The sequence below is a fragment of the Poecilia reticulata genome, chromosome 16 (genome assembly GCF_904066995.2).
Source record: "Poecilia reticulata chromosome 16, P_reticulata-male-v2, whole genome shotgun sequence".
NCBI lineage: Eukaryota > Metazoa > Chordata > Actinopteri > Cyprinodontiformes > Poeciliidae > Poecilia > Poecilia reticulata.
The window spans coordinates 33,344,134-33,365,509 of NC_088845.1; the positions used below are offsets into that span (position 1 = coordinate 33,344,134).

Here is a 21,376-nt window from a genome sequence, read left to right on the forward strand (position 1 = left end):
GTCTATGGTCTAGACTCTAGTCTGCGGAGATGGCCACATGAAAAACTACAACAGGCCAGATTTGGTCCCCGGGTCTTGACTTTGACATGTACTGTAGAGAAAAATGTCATATTGCAGGAAGTTTGTAGAAAATTAAGCCTCTCACAGCAATTTAATCAGTTCAATGCATGATCACTGAAAATCGGCTCAATCATTTCCATTTGCATGATTAAGATTGGAAAGTATTTTAGATTGTCCATACAAAATAAGAATGTCCTTCATTTAAAGTGGAGCCTACTTTGCCTTATATACCACAAGCTCATATCTAATACATAATACATTATTTTTATAGTATATTTTCAGTTACTGTGAGCAGTACTTTATGTTTAAGTGACTGACAAGTTTTTGCAACCTTGTTTTTTCCAGCTAGTTTAAATTAGTTCTGTCCCAATCTATTTCCACACACACTTTTATTTCTCTCACTTCTTAGCCAGCCCAGATGACACACTTGCTCTGTCCGCTGTGCTGTATCCCCCAGATGAAGCTAAACAATGAGGCGGAGCTTTTAGGATGATCGGCTCCGGTGATGAGCTGATTCCTGCTGTAACTGTGTGAATGCCTCCAGACAGTCATGTGGAGTCGGTGACTCTGTAGGTCTGAGCCGTCTGTGGAATCAGCCATGTGCCTGGAGGTCTGTGAAAACCATATGAGTCATTTGGTGGGTTAATTCTGTTCACACCTCCATCTCACAACATGGCCTGCAGTCGCTTTTTTTGATACATGAAAGGAGTTGTCACTTCCCACCTGTTACTGAAGGTTAGGTAAAGGTCAAATGGTGTTTTGAAAGTTAATTTGCAATAACTGAGACAATTCACACTGAGGCTGTATTATAACTCAGAACTGGCTTACCATCTATTCATGCGGTTGTGACCTGTTTCTGCATTAATGTGTCCCTAAAGCTCAGAGGTGGGCGATCCAGAACCTTCTGGCGGAATATTCATCTTTTAACAGCAATAAGGCACATAGCAGACTCTGCACACAAATAATTACTCGGCTGAAGCAACGCCAAGCTGAATGTAAGCATCACAAGTACTGGAGAAAAAAAAACACCTAAAGTCCTCCAGCTAGCTGGAGCGTGGAATCAGTCCAGACTGCATCACGTCTTGATGACTGGGGAATTTAACAACAGCTGCATTCAGGTACAGCTCAGAGCCTCGGTTGTCAAAATTAAATAAAAAAAAATCAATTCTTAAGTAAAATGTACAAATATTAGCACTGACCATTTTCAAGTGGTTATGTTGTTTTACATGCTTTAGCTGTGCCTGCTTATGCTGCTTTATCCATGGAAAAATATCCAACCAGATTTCCTGTCAGTTCTATACTTTACATGTTTTAGAACATCTTAAAATAAAATTAAATCCAGAAATTGAAAAATGATCTTTTTTTACTGCTGGCTAAAGTATGAAAACAATTTTTTAAAATCATACATTGTTATTAATTTTTCTTGAATGAAAATACACCCAAAACAGACAAAACTATTACCTTAAAATACACGTTAGTGTTACCAAGGAAACACCAGATATAAGTGCAAATTTTAAAGGGAGAAAAATGAATTAAATGCGTGAATGTCCAAAAATAAAATCACACATAAATATGCCTAAAACATATGGCAGAACAGCATAGGTTTTAGTTCTCCCTCTAGAGAGCAACAGAAGAACCTTTCTGGAAGAGCTGAGGAGCAGTGGCAGCTGTAATGGGCATAACGTTTTCTTTTTGGAAGATCGGAATTCTGAGCAATACAATAATCACACTCTAGATGTGTTCCACAGACGGTGAAATGCATTTCTGGGAACATTTAAAAAAAACGTATGTTTAGTTTGAGCTGCATGCGAGAGCCCCGGAAATAAAAACTATAAAACATTGGAAGCTGCAAAATCCGTAAGACTGGAGCATGATGAGCTTTATGATACTAATGTTGGTCTGAAGGTGGAAAGTTAAAAGGTAAAGGTAAAGGCAATTTTATTTGTATAGCACATTTTCAGTAACAAGGCAATACAAAGTGCTTTAGGTAGTATAAATACTGTCACAGCTTTCTGCTGTAGCTTCTTCAAATTATTACCAATATTTGCTGGATCCAATAATTTGACTTTATCCATACTTTCACAGATCCTTTCACGATAAGCTCTTTATTTTCTTTTATTCAACCCACAAGTGTATGTCTGAAAGGATGACTTGGAGATTCTGCAGTGTTTGTTCTAATCACAGACATCCGGAGAACTGGTCATGAACAGGAAACTAACCTGTTGAATGTGTGTGTGTGCGTGTGTGTGTGTGTGCGTGTGTGTGTGTTTGGTGTGCAGGTATACCAGGCTTGTCCATGTACCCCATCAGTCAGCTGTGTAAGTTCTGTGACCGACAGAGTTCCTCCTGCAACGGCACAGGGAGCTGCATGTCTGACTGCGACATTACGTCCGTCTGTTATTCGCATCAAGATGTCTGTGTCGCTATATGGTAGGTACAAAGACTCAGAAACTATTATGAAAAAAATACACTTGTTGCCCTAATTCAGTTCAAAACAAGAGGCTCATATCACCACCTTCCTAAATTAATGGTCGAAATCATTTTTTTTTATGTCAAAAGATGACTTGGGCAAAAAAAAAAAAAATCGCTTTTGGTAAAAAAAATTACCTTTATTTTAGAAAGGTGACAATATATAGATCCTTTGTGCATTGAGTGATCAAGTCTATGTTCTTTGAAATAATTCTGTCTTTCAGCTTATGAAAACCCAAACATCCATTTCTCAGAAAATCTGAATATTTCTTCAGACTAATATAAATGATTTTTAATGCAGAGATGTAAGCATGGTTAATAGTATGCGTGCATGTATTCATGTTTCCTTATATGGAAAATTTATCAGCTGTAAAAAATAAACTGAACTTTACTGCAATTTTGAAATAACTACATCAATTTAGAATTGACAACTGTTGTAAATCACTGCCACATAGATACATTGAATTCTAATAAATTACATTTCTAAGCACTTTTAGGGACACAAAGGTCATTTTGTGACAGTAAAACAAATTGTTGTTTGTTTGCTTTTTGTTCCTTCCACGTTTTAAATGTTCAATAGAAGCAATTGTTCTTTTTAAAGTGCTTTCTAAATAAAGCAGTAGTAATAGTAGTAGATGATTCCAGCAGCTGAATTCTGGAGCAAATGGAGCTTATGAAGGGATTTGTGAGGGAGAGCAGAGAAGAGAGAATCACAGTAATCAATACGGGAGGCTGTGAGTAAGAATAGAAGTGTTGTGAGGGGTGAGGAAAGGACAGAGACGTTTAATGTTGCATTGATGAAAATATGCAGAAATGATACGGGACTGAAATAGTGAGCACCCAGGCCCTTACACAGGGTGGATGGGGCACTAAAGCTTGGTTTATGCCTCACACATGTACCTTCCTCACGGAAACTCGATGGAATCACGGTAATCAGGCTGGGTTACGGACGCTGCACAGTGAGGCATTTTTGCTAAAATTACATATGACCATGTAGAATGGCTGCATTAAACATAAATCAGGCTTTAGGAGTTGATAGTTGTTACAGAGGATTTGTCTGCTTTTGATGATGTAGATTTCGTGCCAATAAGCAAAATTTCAGTTCTATCATTGTTTAATTTAAGGAAGTTTGAGGTGAATCGGGATTAGGGCTGGTGGGAGGAATTAGGTTTATTGCAGAGGCAGAGCAAGGTGTCACCTTTATAAGCAGTAGAAGAGGAGATTAAAGATGGAGACGTTATTACCAAGGTGGGAAGATATACGTGATGAAAAGAAGAGGCTCCAGGACAGAGCTCTGGGGTACACCACGGAAACTCGACGGAATCAGGGATGAGATGACAGTGGAAAACTGGAGTTAAAGGACTTGAGTGGGATGAACTGAGTGTGTCCTAATCAGGCTCAGGTTACTAGTAATACCAATGGACAATCATCTATTAAGGAGGATGGTGTGAGAATAGCTTACTGCTGAATTCAAATCTTTATTTAATTAAGCATTTTCTTAGCAAAAACTCAGCAAGATTAATATTTTATTATTTTATTGTCAATAAGGGGCAATAAGGGGTTAACATATTGTAACCCCATTACTTTAATGACAAAATAATTTTTATCATTATTTATCCTGAAGATAAAGTTGGACCATAATTTATGAAGATAAGGTAACCCATTTTGGACTTTTTTTTTTTTAAAGGCACAAAAAAGATAATTAATAAATTCAATAAACTTGTCTTCTCTTCATCTCTTCAGCCACCACCTTTGTGTAAGAATGTGGAGTTTTTACAAAGACAGTCAACTTTGCTCTTGGCCTCTCGTGGAAATTCTTCTAGTCCCAATCCATTTAGTTTTTTTCCATATATATATATATATATATATATATATATATATATATATATATATATATATAAGTATGAACTTTCCCTTCAAACTGTAAAAAAAGATTCCTATGTAATAGGTTTGTCTGACTTTCAGGATTAAGAATGGGACCGGCTTCACCGTGGAGACCCTTTGCCACAACCCGTCCATGTCGCTGTACGGCATCATGCTGGACGACTACAACAGCTCCAGCTGTGTGATGAAGGAGAAGAACTCCACCAGGGGGATGGTGCACATCTGCTCCTGCACAGAAGAAGAGTGTAATGACAAACTGCTGTTCGTTCCCAGTAAGTGTTCCCGTTCTAATGAAGTCATGCAGTGGGTTGATGAATCCAATGATTTCTGCTTTGGAATTCTAAATTTAATCATGTTTTGACTCAACATAAAAGCTATTTAAAGTTAAGTCTTTATAAATCAACATCACGATTTCAACATACATCCATGTGTAACCTGTTCAGCTGAACAGGTTACACCTGTTCAGCTGAATGTATCAGCTCATCAGCTGATACATTCAGCTGATGAGCAAGGATTTTACTCTTCACCCCAGCTGAACATGTGTAACCTCGTACAATATTAACTATGTTACACATACATTGAGATGAAAAATGTTTTAGATGATGAAATCTAGATTACCTCTATCAGTCAGAACAACAAACAAAATTAGAATGATATTTGTTAACGAGTTCATTTATGCAGTAACTCAACATTTTCAGTTATAAAGCGGTGTCCCATTTCAGGTGGGAATACGACATGAACCGAATGTTGCTGATGATTCCTGCAGGCTCACATAAAGACCACTGCCAGCCAGGACACTGAAGAAGAATTCTATATTGGCAGTAATGCAGAAGAATGTGAGGATTTATAGAGAAATCTGACAGGAATAAATGACAACGTGGAGCTAGGTGTTAGCTCCCAGCAGGGTGCAGCCATATGCTCCATCCAGATCTGCTGACCCTGCTGATGTTCATAAGTTTCCATCAGCGTCATGAGAACGTAAAAAATATGGTTTGATTCAAGATGGGAGGCTGGACAGCAAACAAGGGGATCTGATGGCTTTGTAGTTAATTATTAGTATTCTCCCGTTTTTTTGACTCAGTTCTTGCTTACACTTCCTCTGTGGTGTGCTCTCGTAAAAATGTTTTTTTGTTTGTGCTTTTATTTGCTCAATTCAAGAACGCATATTGAGAAACAACCCAGAAAACTCAAACCACTCATTAGTAGGAAAATAAGAAACCCAAAAAGGAATTTACCAAAAAAAAACAAAAAGTCCAGAGAGTGGTCACAAAACTCTGGAACAAAGCTTTATGGATAGATTAGGTAACAAAAAACCTTTTTGGTTGAGATCAAACGTTTGGAGAAAGGAAGGATCTGCTCCTGACTCCAAATATACAAGCTGATCTGTGAAATGCAGTGGACATAGTTTCATCAGGTGGGCTTGCATGGCTCCTTTGTGTGCTTAGATCAACAGACACTTTGGCAACTGGACATAAAGTATTCATCATTTTAATCAGTCTACTCACAAATGTAGTCTTCTATCCATGCTAGCGCTGTGATAGATGTGAAAACATGGAACTAAAAGCCTGAATGTTGATCTTTCAGATCATATTCATCATCATTTCTACCAATTCCAAACTAGGACTGCTTATGATAGAAAAAACATCATGAAATCACTGAATTTGAAGAAGGGAATAGTGTTCTGGCAGATTTAGAAACCTAACTAACTTACAAATTCAATTGATTCTAATTTGTAAATGAAGTGATAAAACTAATGGACGTTGAGACAGCTAGAAGATACTGGGTCAGACTGATAACTGTGCATACCTGCCATTTTGCTTGGTAATCTGGCGCTCTTTTGGGCCGATCCATTTTTTCCTATAATGTAAACCGGCCGGCTCATAAACATTTCTCATTCCTTCATTTTATGACTTTAGGCCAGCCCAGACTCATCTCTTCCCCCTCCACTCTATTACACCTCTTCCTCCACTCCCCATCCCGTCTCCAGTACTGATGCTGATTAAAATCTGTTGCTCTGTCAGGTCATACGTGCCTGAGGGATAATTTGCCGAGTCTCCTCTCCTCATTCTACCACCTTCACTGGCACTAACTTCTAAAAACCCTCCACAAAGCATGCAGGTTCAACCTTTCGACAGAGCTACTCTCTGGACACATGCTTGTAAAATGGGAAATGCCAAAATAACATAGATAATTTTGTTACTGTATTTTTTTTCTGTTGTCAAAAGTCAAAACTGAAAGATAATTCAATTATGCTGCTCTGTGTCAAAGCCAAATGCTTGCAATTTCTAGCAACAATGAAGAAATCTACTTTATCCTCCTGTGCCGGTGCTTTGGTGCATGCTGCTTGAAAACTATGAAAGCTTCCAGGAGCTTTGCCTTCTTGGATCATTTTGGGTTTGCAAAAAGTTCTTCACTTTCAATGTGTAAGTGCTTAACTCAGGTCGTGCGTCTTCACTTCATCATTGCGTTGTCTCATCATACATGTTTGCTCATCATACCGCCTCTCCGTGTTTGGAAAGTTTAAGGGGAACGATGGTAAAGAAGATGTGGGTCTTTTTCACAGTGGCTGGTGGCTGCTGCAGTGTGAGAGCTTTGTTAACACCAACAGGAACTGGAAACACAACGCTCGCATCATGCTTAAACATCACTCGCAGATTCCCCAGTGAGGTTGTGAACATGCAGCTGTGTGCCTCGTGCAGAGTGGAGAGGAAAAAAGACGTGTCTCAGTCGCTGAATAAAATATGCGTGCGTGCGTGCGTGTGCGCCGGGCACACTGGAGAGCACAGACATATGGTTTCCTGTCTGTGTCGAACTCGGTTCAGAAGCATCTCCAGCACATGGTGAGTGGACCCCGTAGACACAGGAGACCTCATCTGGAGAATGACAGAGTGGTGCAGTACGTCTGCTGAGCAGGACGTGTCTCACCCCACACTCTGTTATTAAAACAGAATAAAGTCTTATTCTTCCCATCCAAATTACCATCCTCCTGTTTTGAAGGGCAACAGCTTACAATTAGATTGTGGTGTACCTCTGGGCCGTGATGAATGAATGTGTTTCTCTTCATAGTTTGACTCATGAACCATGCTACAAAAATGTAAATGTTCTGTTGATAATTGATTCTAGGTTTGGTGCAGAAAACTTAATGAAGTGAATGTGCAATACTGGTTACAAAATGTGTTTTATTTAAACTTGTATTACCTTTGTTGCTCATACAAAAATACAACTTTAAACAACTACAACAAAATCTATTAAAATAAATGTATTAATTCAATTAGTTTTAAAAGTACAAAACTTAAACGTAATTCATATTAATTCAAAATTCTTCAGAGTGAAAGATCTGCTGCAGCAGTCTGTGTCTGTATTACATCAAATTTGAAGAAATCTATGACTAAAGACATATTTTTTTATAAAACTGTTTTATGAAGAGGATGGTAAGCAGTAATATAGAGCCTTACAAAGTGCTTCCTACCACTTCATCCTTTTTTTAACACTTTTTCACATTACAAAGACAAACCTCCATGAATTCTATTGGTATTTTCACTTATAGGCTAATATAAAACAAAAACTGGACCAGATCCAAGTTTCCCAGTGGGGATGGTGTGTTCAGGGTTATGTGCGGTGTTGGTCTTCAGCACCACATAGTATTTTCTACTTAGACTAAAAAATGGGAAGCCTTCCTTCAAGTGTGGGTGGTGATGCCAGAAGTTCCTACTGAACTTTGGACTCAGAGGGAGCAATGTGGCTTTCGGACTGGCTTTGGAACACGGGACCAGATCTTTACCTGTGTGCAATCTCTGAGGTAGTCATTGGAGCTTCTCTGATCTACATGTGTTTCCAAAGTCTTCTGAGGATGTTTCTCAAGGTATTTTTGGGGAGTGGAATTCTCCAGTAGTATGGCATATCTGGATGAGTACTTAATACAGTGTCTAAAACAAGAGTTGTGTCTGCGTTCTCAGCGTCAAGTAAAGCTTGTTCCATGTGTGGGGTGGTCTCCAAGGTTACCCCTTGTCTCTGATTTCCTGTGTGGTTTTCATCGACTGGTTCTCAAGGCATAGTTGTATAGAGGAGGTTTTCTGGTTTTACAACCCGAGGGTCTCATCTTTGCTTTCTGTGGATGGTGTTGTCCTGTTGGCTTCTCATAGTGAGCGTTAGCATGCATTAGAGAGATTAGCTTTTCTAATCGTGACTTTCCAATTGGAAAACGGTTTAATGCTTCCTCAGGAACCTGGGTCCTTGTTCTACACACCTTGCTTCATCCAGAGGGTCTGGACCCTCGGCTATTGAGAAACGATTGTTTGCTGGAGGTGTAGATTTTGTTGAAATGTGAAAACGTTGGATCTGATTTTACAAATTGTTAACGTTTGACCATAACGCATGCAACGCGCCAGCTTGATGAAGCTTACTGTAAATAGCTAATGCTGTAAACAATCCTGTGCGGAACAGGGCCACACCATCTTTGCTAGTGATAAAATGTCCTGCATTTTCATCTTGCTCCAACTTTAACTGCTCAATATTTGGAAGTATGGCCTCTTTCTTTGCTGCCATTGCCAAACATTAGGTAGACTACCATATTAAAATAACACAGAAGACATTGTTGTTCGCAACTTCGTCTTCTGTTCGCTGATTGGTCAGCTAGATAAATCAAGCTCAATGGTAGAAGTCCCAAGTGGATCCCTGCAGAGACAAAAGAAATGAGTGGAACTGCATATGAAGGCAGTGGCTCTAAGCCATGAAGATGTAAAAGGTCAAAGAGCGGGGCCAGGAGATGCTGAGCCACATATGGTGTGCAGGTCACTAACTTTCTGCAGCAATAGCCTTCAGAGCAGCTAAAGATCAGTGTGTACAGAGATTCATAGAATGAGTTTCCTCTGCTAAACAGATCCCTTATTGCCTTGTATCACCAAGCGCAGAGCTCTGGATGTGGTGGTGTAAACACACAGTCATTATCCCCTAAAGCTTTGGAAACATGTTTTATAGTGATGAATCATTACTGTCTGTCTGGCAGTTTAATAGTACAGACTGGGTTTGTCAGCCACCAGAACGTGTCTGACTTCATTTCACTCACCGTCAAGTGTAAAGTTTGTATTAGGGCCCCTTAATTCCACCGAAAGAAACTCTTACTGCGTCAGAACATAAAAGCGCGTTGGTTAATTTCATGATCCCAACTTGTGGGGCATTAACCCAAAGTAAAGTCTATAAGGACACGGATGAAAGAGATTGGTGTGAAGAATGGACATCCATAATGTATATACACCCATTGTTTGGCAGAATGCTAGGCCAGGATTTTCCACAAAGTAAATATGCAAATATAAAAGATTTACAAATGGAACAAATAAGTAAAGTAAAAGGCTAAGTTTGCCTTAGCCAGCTAGAAACTAGCAATCTGGGCTGAAATCTGCCTGTGCTGATGACCTGAACGCACAGAGCCACATAAAGGCAGTTCCAACGTCAGCCTTCTGTCACCTGAAGAACATTTCCAGGATCAAAGGACTAATGTGGCCATATTTACTGCTGTGCTACTGTAAAAAAAAAAAAAAAAGTTTTAAATTCTTGGAGGTACATAATGAGAAAAAGAAGTTGAGCAGATTTAGCATATATTTCTTTTTGAGGTTTGTAAATGTTACCTGATGTGTTTGTCAGTTGGCTCATAAAGAAGACAGATTTCCTTGTGACACCAAGTGGGAATGTTTCATCCACACGAGGCGTTTCTATCTTAATACCACAGAGGAACGACAATAGATAAGTACCGGGAATAAATAGTTACTTAGTTTGGTTCCTCCCAAAAAAAGGAAGAAGAAGTGGTTTTGTAAATATTCCTAGATGGACTTTTTTTTTTTATTTCCATTTTTTTCTTTAGCTAAGTCTGGAACTAATCTTGAGTTCTTTCAGTTTCACAGCAGATGGCTTTAATAGAGAAATTGAAATCCAACAAGTCATCGTCTAGACGCATCCAAACAGCATTCTGGGGCCAAAATGCTACAATGAGATGATCTGCAGAGTTATGTCACACCATACCACATTTTTTTTTATAAATCTCTTTAAAACCACTAAGAAAACTGACATGCTGCAATGGCAAATGGTTAATTATTATAGAACAAATTAAATGAGCACATAAAAACACAGACAGTCAACATCTCTCAGTCTGTTTAAGGTCTTGGAATAAAAGTGTGTGTTTTTTTATATGAGGAGTGCTTATGAAACAGCGGGTTGTGAAGACAGTGCTGTTACCATAGCAAGTAAATACACAGCATGCTCCCTGTTGGACTGAGCTGCTAACCTCCGTGTGGCTGTAGCATATTGGCAGGTCGGGTAAGGCCAGATTACTTCTATACTTAAAATAGTAAACATGTTTTTTTGTTTTGTGTGTGTGCGTGCGTGCATGCGTGTGTGTGTGTGTGTTTGTGTGCGTGTGTGTGTGTGTGTGTGCGCGTGCATGCGTGTCTGTGCGTGTGTGTGCGTGTGCATGTGTGTGCGTGTCTGTGTGAAACCACAGTAATAATTCGACTTGAATTTTCAGAAAAAGTACAAGAGCCTGCAAGACTGTTTCAAGGCTTTTTCATTATCCTGACTTGAGACGATCCGTCTGCATGAAGTTCACCAGAACAAGACAAGATGAGACAAGAAGAGTTGTAGAACGGTTTTGACTGTTCCACGGTGGGGAAACTCAGGTGTACGAGCAGCATCAAGATTTATAGGTTCACACAGAAGATCAAAAACTGTTACAAAAGTAAAAAACAAAGAACAGATTAATAATATCTGTTTTTAAATCCTCCTAATGTCTATATGTATTTTAAATAATTTTATGTTAGTACTTTGTGTGTATTGCTATCACCGTAAAACCAACTCACCACATTTACAATTGCATCCTTCTTGACTTTGATTAACTTTAGTGGTGGCAATTTTTTCAAAATGGCTTTGCAAAGATCTGGCTAATCGACTTAAGATAATCAAAAGCTTTAAAAACTTTTTGAAGTATATACTATCTAACCATCTATTACCTGTAATCAGGTCTGGTGCTGCTATTTTTTAACAAAAATGGTTCCTCTTAAATATTTGGTCTGTAACATCATAAAACTCTTTTAAACTGTGAGTAGTTACTGTTTTGAGTTTCCTTATTGAGAGGGAGAGAAGACTAGCTCAAATTTTCCCAGACACATATCTTTGGCCAAATTACATCTCAAACCAATTAGAGGAAAGCATGAGAACACTCTGGCATCCTGACTGGAAAAGGCCATGCAAGCCTTACTACCAGTTTGACATTCCAGTACGTTTCTGGCTGTGTTTACACCTCAAACACATTCTACTCTCACAGAACAGATTACACACTTATAGGCACAGCGAGAAAATGAACCTAACCCCCCCAAAATCGTCAAGGAGTCATAAAAGCCTTAAAAACATTCAAAGTACATAAACAGAGAATTTGAGAGGAAGTGGCTATGTGTTTGGAAGCCTTTTTTTCCATTTCATTTCATTCTAATACATTATAATTACTTTTACTATTGGAATTCAAACGTTTTCCAAAATGAGAAGGAAAGAAACTTTAGTCAGGGCTAAAGCGTTACAAATATATATATATAGAGAGAAAGACCACTGCATTTGACAAGCTCTTTATTCTTATCTAAAGGAAAAGTGAAAGTAATGCTGTCTTCTCCAACAGTTTAAAGTGTGACTTAGTTAGCTTAAGACTGTTTTGACAGGCATGGAGGTGCAATAGTTCAAACCAGGAACAACAGTTGGTTCTCACGCTACAACAAAATGCAAAACAAGTGAAGACCTGACAAGTACACCTTGTGCTTAATGTTGGTTTTTCACCATTCTGGTTGAATCAGCGGTCTCTTTGTGTGGTGTGTGCGAGTGTGTGTGTGTTTGTGTGTTCATACACCGCTTTCCAGAAGGAAGCAGAATAAACAGCCCATTAGGCAGGCGGGGTCTCCAGTGATGTATCTCTCCTTCCTTTGGAATTGTAAAAAATTGTAATCTAGTATTAAAATCATAATCTGATGATAAAATCAGCCATGGAACTCATGGCTTCACACCGGCTGGTTTGTCTGTTGGTCTGAACCATCATTTGTGCTAAATGATTGTGATAATTATTGAGCAGTGAATAAAAACGTTCTAAAAGTTAATGTTTCTTTACATATTTTTCGTCTGTTGGTTTGCAAAGGGGCCCCCAGGTCAGAGGTCAATGCTTTTTAGGGGGCCATGGCATGGAAAAGTTTGGGAGCTCCCATCATCAAACATTCATCTGTGTTGATTGAGACCCTTTTTGATTCTAAGCTCGTCATTTCTCTAACTGTTCTCTTCCTCTGTTTTTTTCTTCAGCAGCAAAAGATCAAGCCCTCGTCTCTATAATTCTGGTGAGCCTGCTTCCCCTCATTGTGATGGGAGTCTTGGTTGCCGTGGTGATCCACTGGCACTGCGTCAATCGGCGCCGCCAGCTTGGCAAGAAGTGGGAGAGCAACGTTAAAATGCATAAGCCAAAAGCCGGCGGGCTGGACTGTAGAGACACCTGCGCCTTCATGGTGGATGACGACGGCTCTGACAGCAGCTCCATGCACGCCAACAACCTGAATCACAACACCGAACCCCTGCCTATAGAGCTGGATCTGCTGGTGAGTGTAAGCTGAAGAGCTGAAGCTTTTTGGAGGCGGTGTAACGTCTCACTGAGGCCCTTTTTTTTAATCTTCCTCCAGGTGGGTAAGGGCCGCTTTGCTCAGGTGTACAAGGCGAAGCTGAAGCAGAGCAGCTCGGCTCAGTTTGAAACCGTGGCTGTGAAGATCTTCCCCTATGAGGAGTACGCATCCTGGAAGAACGAGAAGGACATCTTTTTCAACACGGACCTCAGACACGAGAACGTCCTCCACTTCCTGACAGCGGAGGAGAGGAAGGCAGAGAAACAGTACTGGCTCATCACAGCTTTCCACCCCATTGGGAACCTCCAGGTGAGTCCACTGCTGCTTGGCTTCCCTTTATGAAACCTGCCACTTTAATAACTTCTAAATGCGATGGAGCTCAAACGTCGCTCTGCTTCACAGGAGTATCTGACGCGCCACGTGATCAGCTGGGAGGAACTGCAGGCGTTGAGCAGCTCTCTGGCCCGCGGAGTCGCCCACCTTCACAGCGACCAGCTCGCAAGTGGACGGCCCAAGGTGGGACTTGATAAAAATGTCCACGAATTATTTCATAATCACCAAACAAGGACCAAATCTAATTCACATATCGTCACCTTCCTGAAATAATGACCCAAGACATCTTTTGCCAAAAGATGATTTATACAAAAACAAAAAATCACTTTTGGCAAAAAATGACTTTGGCAATTATTTTAAGAAGATGACAACATAAAATCCAGTCAGTGCCTGACAGTTACTTTGAAACACATTTTGAAAAAGGATCAAAGACTTATATGTTATACTAAAACAAACCTGATGAGCAGAATGAGTTAAAGCTTTGATGGCAACGCTAACTAAGATTGTCAATGTTTCTAACATCAAAGGACATCATATTCAGTAGCGCTCTTGGATTGTTGTAACTATGTGCATACAGGCAAAGTAAGACCAAACGTCAACCAAGTTCACGCACCAAACGATACTCTGTAAAGATACAGTCCACAGTACACAGAACTCCACATACCAGAGGCTGTATGTGCTGTTGGCTGCTTAAAAGTATCTTTAACTCTTGGAAACAAGAGCGGGGCAACAGGAAGTTGCAAGCAATAACCTGGTTTCAATAGTTCTTAAGAAATCCACACTTTGGCAGAATATTGGGGTAAAAATGCTTTAGATTTGATAGAACTGCCTGAAGACTGGGGCCTGTGAATGCTGTGAAAGTCAGGCACTGTGTGTCGGATCTCTTTCTGATTACAGCAGCATTCATCCCCTGGTTTTATGATGATATATATGTAGAGGTAAATATAAGACTTTTGTCCAATGTATCTCTCATCTCCTGCCCTAAAGCTTTTCGTTCTGTTGCAGAACACACCACCATTATTCTGCAGGTGAATCTAGAGTGAACTTTTAGGGTTTTTCCAGTGGTTAGCCCACAAAAGATATCTAAATAAAAAAGCTATCCATTTCAAAACTTTGTGGGTAGATTTTAGACTATCCACTCACTGTCTACTTTATTACCCACACCTTGGGTTGAATTGGTTTTTGCCCTCAGAACTACCTCAGTTTCTCATGGCAGATTCAACAAGGTGTGGAAGACATTTCTTTAGATATTTTGGTTCATGTTAACATAAAATCCCACAGTTGCTGCAGATTTGCTGGCTGCACATCCACAAAGTCTAAAGGTGTTCTGCTGGATTAAGATCTGGTTACTGTGGAAACCATTTGAGCCCAGTGAACTCATTGTCAACCTAAGTTCAGTTTGCCTATTATACTTTTACACTTTTACCATTTTTGCTTTGTGGTTGTTTACTGTTGTGGATGGTTGTTTTGAAATCTGTTGAGTTTTGACCACAGCTGCTGTTGGACCAACAGGTGCCCATAGTTCACAGAGACCTGAAGAGCTCCAACGTGCTGGTGAAGAACGACCTGACCTGCTGCATATGTGACTTTGGCCTGGCACTCTGTCTGGACAGCAGCCTGTCAGTGGATGATCTCGCCAACAGTGGCCAGGTCAGTCTCTCACTTACACACTTGTGCACAACACTTCTGATAAACGGTGATGTGACCAAGCAATGCAATACAAAACACATGCATTATGAGAAAAATTACATTAGTTATAATTAAGAACTTAATTTAATGTTGAATAAGGCTCAATTGTCCCAGGGCTACATTGATGACATATTTTTACTCATCATTTTTGTCTCTTTATATGTCAAGTCAAGTTTACTTGTTTAGCACATTTCAGCAACAAGGCAGTTTAAGTGATTTCCACCCAGGCCTGTCACGATAACAAATTTTACTAGACGATAAATTGTCCCAGAAGTTATCGCGATAAACAATAATATTGTTGCTTCAGGACAAAGACATAATAATGCCTTTACCATTATTTTATGGTATAGGCATCTTTGAGAATAAAAAATAATTCATCTTTTTTATTCTCCAAGATGAATAAACTTAAATTTTAATGAACTAGAAGACATTTTAAATATCCAAAAAAACAACAACAGACAAAAACGAATAAAATTAATTATTAGTCTTTGTAAACAAAATTGTCCTTCAAAGAAAGGGCAGGTTGAAACCAAAGCACCGAGCTGGAGACTTTTGTCATCCAGTTTTTGGCAGAAAGAGAAAAATGGTAAATCATGCAAATGAAAATTATTGAACTCATTTTCATTTATCATGGAATTAATTGATTTCTTGTTTACTGTGACGTGCCTATTTCCTTCATACAAACACAATACAATAACCAACTATGAAACAAGCAATAAACAGTACAGTTTGTCAAATGCCATCAACAAAATCATCAAGCAAATCTACTTCAAATATATTGATTACCATCTAGTGTAGCTGTTCTCAACGTGGGCGGTACCCCCCCCCCCCCCCCCCCCCAGGGGGCGTTCAGAGGACGGCAGGGGGCGCTGGCGGAAATTTTTACAAAAGGGGGGCTTTTGGTCGAAGGTAAACTTTACACCTTATATACACAACAATACCAGTTTAGACTTTGAGCAACTTGCTAAAACTGTATTGTGTAACATTAAATCATGCTTGGGTGCAACAGTATCGATAGCAGCTCTTCTTCTCTTCAGTGTTTGTAGCTTCTTGGCGCAGCTCCGCTCCTGCTACTGGTAGCTTCACCGCATCAGCTCAGCGTTTCACCGGCTGATGACGTTGCTGTGATTCACCTTGTCTGGTATTTTTGTACATATGTTTTGCCAGTTCTATGATCATGTCAAAGCAGCAACTAATATTTAAAAAAGTTTTATTTCTGTTTGAAAGCTGCCCGCTTCCATGGAAGGACAACAGAAAATCGCTCTTATAAACATGTAAACACTAAAATCACGATATCTTCACTTTGTATCCCTCTGAAAAATGAACCCATTTAAATAAAGAAATCCCTCCACGGTTGATACCACGATAGAGAGCGTTCATGTTATAGCGTTAACATCGGTGCTGTAAGTGGTCCGGTATGAAACGGGTGTAATAGAACAATGCTACCACAGCACTTTTAAATTTCAATAATCAGAGTGCAGAAATTATTTCCGTTGTTTTAAAAGGTTTATGTCGGTTTGCCTTTTCCCAATCGATACGCTTCCCGACCGCCCTGCATCTTAGGGGCTTAAAAAAAGACAAGCACATTGCGCAAAACTCTGAAACAGGAGAAGCGGGACATAAAACGGAGCGACGAACTAGATGTGAATTATGGCATAAAAACAGAGAATCTGACGCTGAACAGTGAAAAATCAACACATAATGTGAAACACATGATGATTAGGCGGCGCAACAGGTGATGAGTGAAAATTACTGATGGTCAATATGCGATAAAATAAATGTAGCAACAGGAAATAAACTAAAGTGGACATAGCAATAAACCAAAAGAGGATAATACTAATCGAATGAAACTAAATGGAAATGAATGAAGAACAAAATGCAAGAATAAACTAAGAAACTAAAATAAATACAGAGGAATAAACTGGTATGGCAAGACCTTTCGAGCAGTAATTAATACAGAGGACTGTATGTCAAGAATAAACAGACACTATTTCCAGATAAAAGGTAAAATAATATTGTTGAAATGTTATGGGTTTGTTGAGACCAGATCTAGTACTGAGAATAAATATATCTTACAGACCATAACAGTAAAGAACTGATCACTTATTTATGTTTTTAATTAGATTTGATATATTTATTTCTTCAATATTATTTTTCATGTCAGTGTTAATGTCATGAGGCTGATGACTCCATGACACTTTCAATTTGACTCATTAGGATTTGATTAAGAACCAGATTTGTTCTTGTAATTTCTGTCCAGTAAAACTATTAATCTATAAATCAATAGACAGGTTTATATAAAGATATAATCCATGTTTCTGTCTCATATTTGTATGGCATTAAAAGGACCTGGAACTTTTCTTTTTCCACTGAAAGCTCTGGTTTGCACACTAAATGCCATGTGGGTGAAATTTTATGGATGATATTCTGATGTCCCATTCTCCTGAAGGCAGCACAGAGCTGCACCACCAGAAACTCACAGAAACACTGCAGAGAAGAGCTATGATTAATGTAGTTACAGTTCTATCCATGTTTTAATGTTGCAGAGCTCAGTCATTTTGAAAATAGGTCAAAGTTTAAACTGGCATGTTGTACATCTTTTATCTGGTCATTTTGTGTAACATTTAACAACTAGAAAATGGCAAAGAATAAGAATATTTTTCCACTCTGACTGGCTGCTGTTAGGCCTACTGATTTTAAGTTGAATGTTCATTGCATTTTTCGTGGACACCTGTGAAAATAATTTCTATTCACATTACTCTTGTTCTCTGGGAAATTATTTTTGATGATAAATACAGAAACAAGCATAAAAATCAAAACATCTACAATAGTGATAGTAATATTAATAATAAAATATTAGTCAGTGCAAAGTAGCCTACAAATTCTTTGGTGGGGGGCGGTGAGGGACCTGGATGAAGGCTAGGGGGGCGCTGGCCCAAAAAAGGTTGAGAAACACTGATCTAGTGTGTGATATTTGAGTGCAGATGTGAGTGAACAATTTTTAATGTGTGACTTGTAGGTGGGTACGGCACGCTACATGGCCCCTGAGGTCCTGGAGGCCCGACTCAATCTGGAGAACATTGAGTCCTTCAAGCAGACCGACATTTACTCCATGGCTCTGGTCATGTGGGAAATGACGTCAAGATGCAAAACCATAGGAGGTGAGTGTGCATGTGGAAACACTTCTTGAAGAAGCAACGCAAGTCAGTTGAATCAATGGTCTGCCTACAATCCCATGTGTCTTTGTTGTGCTCAACAACAAAAAAAGGGCCCATCTAACTGCATTCTAGGACAGAATATTAACAAAGCCACTCAGCTTTCAGAGTTTAATAAACAATGATAAATTACAAAAATGTGACATATACAATCAAAGCTAACGAACATCTCCATATAGAGCATACAACTATGCCTATGTAAGATATTTTATTAGTAATTTCTTTCTGCAGGTCTATTTTGTTATAGAAAAGTATTGCAATATTCAAACCCGCAATTTAGCAAGATATGTAAATCAGAGCTAGACCACCAGACATATTTTGTCTGGTGGTGAAAATATAGTGTAATTTACAGAATTACACTATTAAAAATATAAACAAGGGCAAAATGCAATCTTTTAGTGTACAGTAATCTATAAAACATAGAGCTGCCTATTTGCTACACTTGCAGTGGAGATGAAGATGGTCCATTCAGGAAAGCAGAGCTGCATCAAACTTTATCGTGGAACTGCAGAAAAAAGAAAAAAACAAAAGCAAATATTGAATTGTTAATACATGCCAACATGTTTTTCCATTAGGATCATTTGAGAGAAAGTGAACAGCAGCAGCAGCTGAATATGTTAACAAATGTTGCAATTTTGGCCTCAGTGGAACCAAATCTCAGACTTTCAGGTGTGAAAACACCCTTATATTTAAGGCATTTTCATTCCACCAAGTTTTTGGTCAGAAATTATACACAGGCATCTTGTAAAATATAATTAAGCAAAGTACAAGTGTATCATTTTGGGAAAAATGCTCCTGGAGAGAACATGCATGCATGAGGAGAACATGAAAACTCCATAAAGGTCGACTGGCTGAGGAGTAAACCCTTCCTGCTCTTTCTATTATTAAATCGTTGTTTCTCTGTCTGTCGTGAGGTGAAACTGATCAGACAGTGATCCGCACTTCCTTCCACATCGCCTTCCTGTCTGTCTTGTTGTACTTTCACACAGTGTGTATTCCTCACTCACTTTGGCACCACCCCTACATAATGACATAGAAGACTTCAAGAAATCCTGGAACTCTTTCCTCTCCTGCAATACTGGGACAAGTAAACTCCTCCAATGAACTGCTGTTTTGGAAAATACTGACGAATGACTACTTGTGTTTACTGTGGTTGCTTCTGCTACCATCAAGGATATATATGCTAATCTTTTGTGAAACTTTTGTTGATTTATGCGCTGAACTGGTTATTTTGCTTGTGGTTTGTTTTGTTTTGAGGTGTGGGAGAGGTTATGTATGTATGTGTTCTGAAACAACAATAAAAATTTTAATAACAAAAAAAAAAGAATAAGAACTTAGTAACACCCTGGCCAAATGTAGGATACGGCAAACTAAAGCTTCTCCAGTCAGAGAAAACCTTCACTGTCTCCCTGTGTGTTACACGGTGCAGACAGAAGACTGCTCTACTGTTTCCTGTTATTCAGGGGACGAGGGGAAGTCTGATGGACTTTCTGTCAGTCTGTACCTTAACCTCAGCTCCAGGTTAGCAGCAAGAATGTGAGGAATGACTGATATGAGGGAAAGACAATCTAGACTGCGTTGTTGCCCTTCCTTGGGCTGAAAATCATGAAGGGAGAGCTGCAGCCGCTACTGCACTAGTTTCACCTGGCTGCACAAGTCTGTGACCAGAGTATGAGGCTGAGAAAACAGATTATGTTTTTTTTTTTAATACATATTGAAGGTTGTGCACATTTCCTTATTTGGTCGTAACACAAAGTTTGTTTACTGAAAACACAGTGGTTTGTTATACTACAGTTCCTGACACAGTTCTGCACATTTTAGTACAAAGTCCTAGAGAATAGTTTACAGACACAAGTCACTGAAATATATTAAACCAGAGATCATAAGGACATTTTTGAATAGCTAACTTGACATGACTTACATCACTTTTATAAGAGAGACACTTCATGAACTTATTTATAGAAGGATTTAAAGCTGCACTGTCTAACTTTTATATGTATAAAACATTATTTTTATATACTTTTTAAAATTATTATTCCTGTGACATTATGGTATGAGACAGATAATCTCCTCCACCTCCTCCCTGTGCTGCTGTTGCCATCTGAAGAAATGTACCGCTCCTGGTCAAAAACAACCAATCAGAGCCAGGGGGAGGGTCTTAGTGCTGTCAATCAATCTCATGCTCACACCGTTCCCCAGCTAAGCTACAGCTAAGCTATGGCTGTGAATGCTACAAATGCTAAGGCTAGTTAGCATAGCCACGGATGATGGCGGAAATAAGGTTTTCCTGTAAAGGTAAGTTGTTTCTCCACCATTATCACACTTAGCAGCATGTACACAAGGATACATGCTGCTAAGTGTATCCTTAGTGTATCCTTAGAGCTGTCACTCAACAAGGTTCAACAAGGAGAGATCGATCTTGTCACGTTGTCTCATACTGTCACGTTGTCTCATACTGCCATGACATGAACAAATATGGAAAAAACATATTTGTGCAGAATTTGAAGACTTAATGGCAATTCTTAGGACGTTGGCATCACAATCTTCTGACAATCATTATCAGTAGTTTTAACTCATTTTAAACTGAAGAACAGAGAACTCATTTGATGGTGAGATGATCTGTTTTTTATGTGATGTCATGTTCAGATTTTCCTAGCAGAAATATTTTTGCCTCGCTCTGATTTTCAAAAAACATCCTCAGTTAAGTCAAATGCAGATACAGTTACATATACACAAAGGTTTGATTGTCTTCCCTCTGCTGTATGCAAGCTAGATGGTTATTTTCTTGTTTTCTGTGTGTTTCTGTCTTTGTGTTCTCTTTAGATAAATTAGAATATACAGATTCATAAGTAATAGACAGTCACCCTCAACCTGTCCTACTTCCATACCTTCAACAAGTGTTCAAGTCTATCTGTGGGTTTCTGCATAGCAACCACAGGGGACAGAATAGAAGACTGCATTAAAACCCTCCTCTGGCATTGCTGTTGTTGTCTGTTATATTATATGCTTCAAGTATCTCCAAACATTCAATTTACATGCCTGAAATTAACTCTGTCACTCATCTCATGTACACGCTGCTAAATGTGTAAAAGG

General features: G+C 39.0%; 1 protein-coding gene across 2 annotated transcripts in view; it reads left to right on the forward strand.

The window, feature by feature from the left end:
* tgfbr2b (transforming growth factor beta receptor 2b) overlaps window positions 1-21,376 on the forward strand; it is a 38,413-nt gene that overhangs the window by 13,241 nt on the left and 3,796 nt on the right. The window contains exons 2-8 of one of the 2 annotated variants that reach the window (XM_017305089.2): window positions 2,340-2,490; window positions 4,495-4,685; window positions 12,739-13,025; window positions 13,107-13,355; window positions 13,449-13,562; window positions 14,892-15,029; window positions 18,088-18,229. In XM_017305089.2, the coding sequence (XP_017160578.1) occupies window positions 2,340-2,490; window positions 4,495-4,685; window positions 12,739-13,025; window positions 13,107-13,355; window positions 13,449-13,562; window positions 14,892-15,029; window positions 18,088-18,229 (1,272 nt within the window). Of the gene's footprint in view, window positions 1-2,339; window positions 2,491-4,494; window positions 4,686-12,735; window positions 13,026-13,106; window positions 13,356-13,448; window positions 13,563-14,891; window positions 15,030-18,087; window positions 18,230-21,376 lie in introns of both variants that reach the window. The other variant, XM_008411087.3, reaches the window with a different exon arrangement.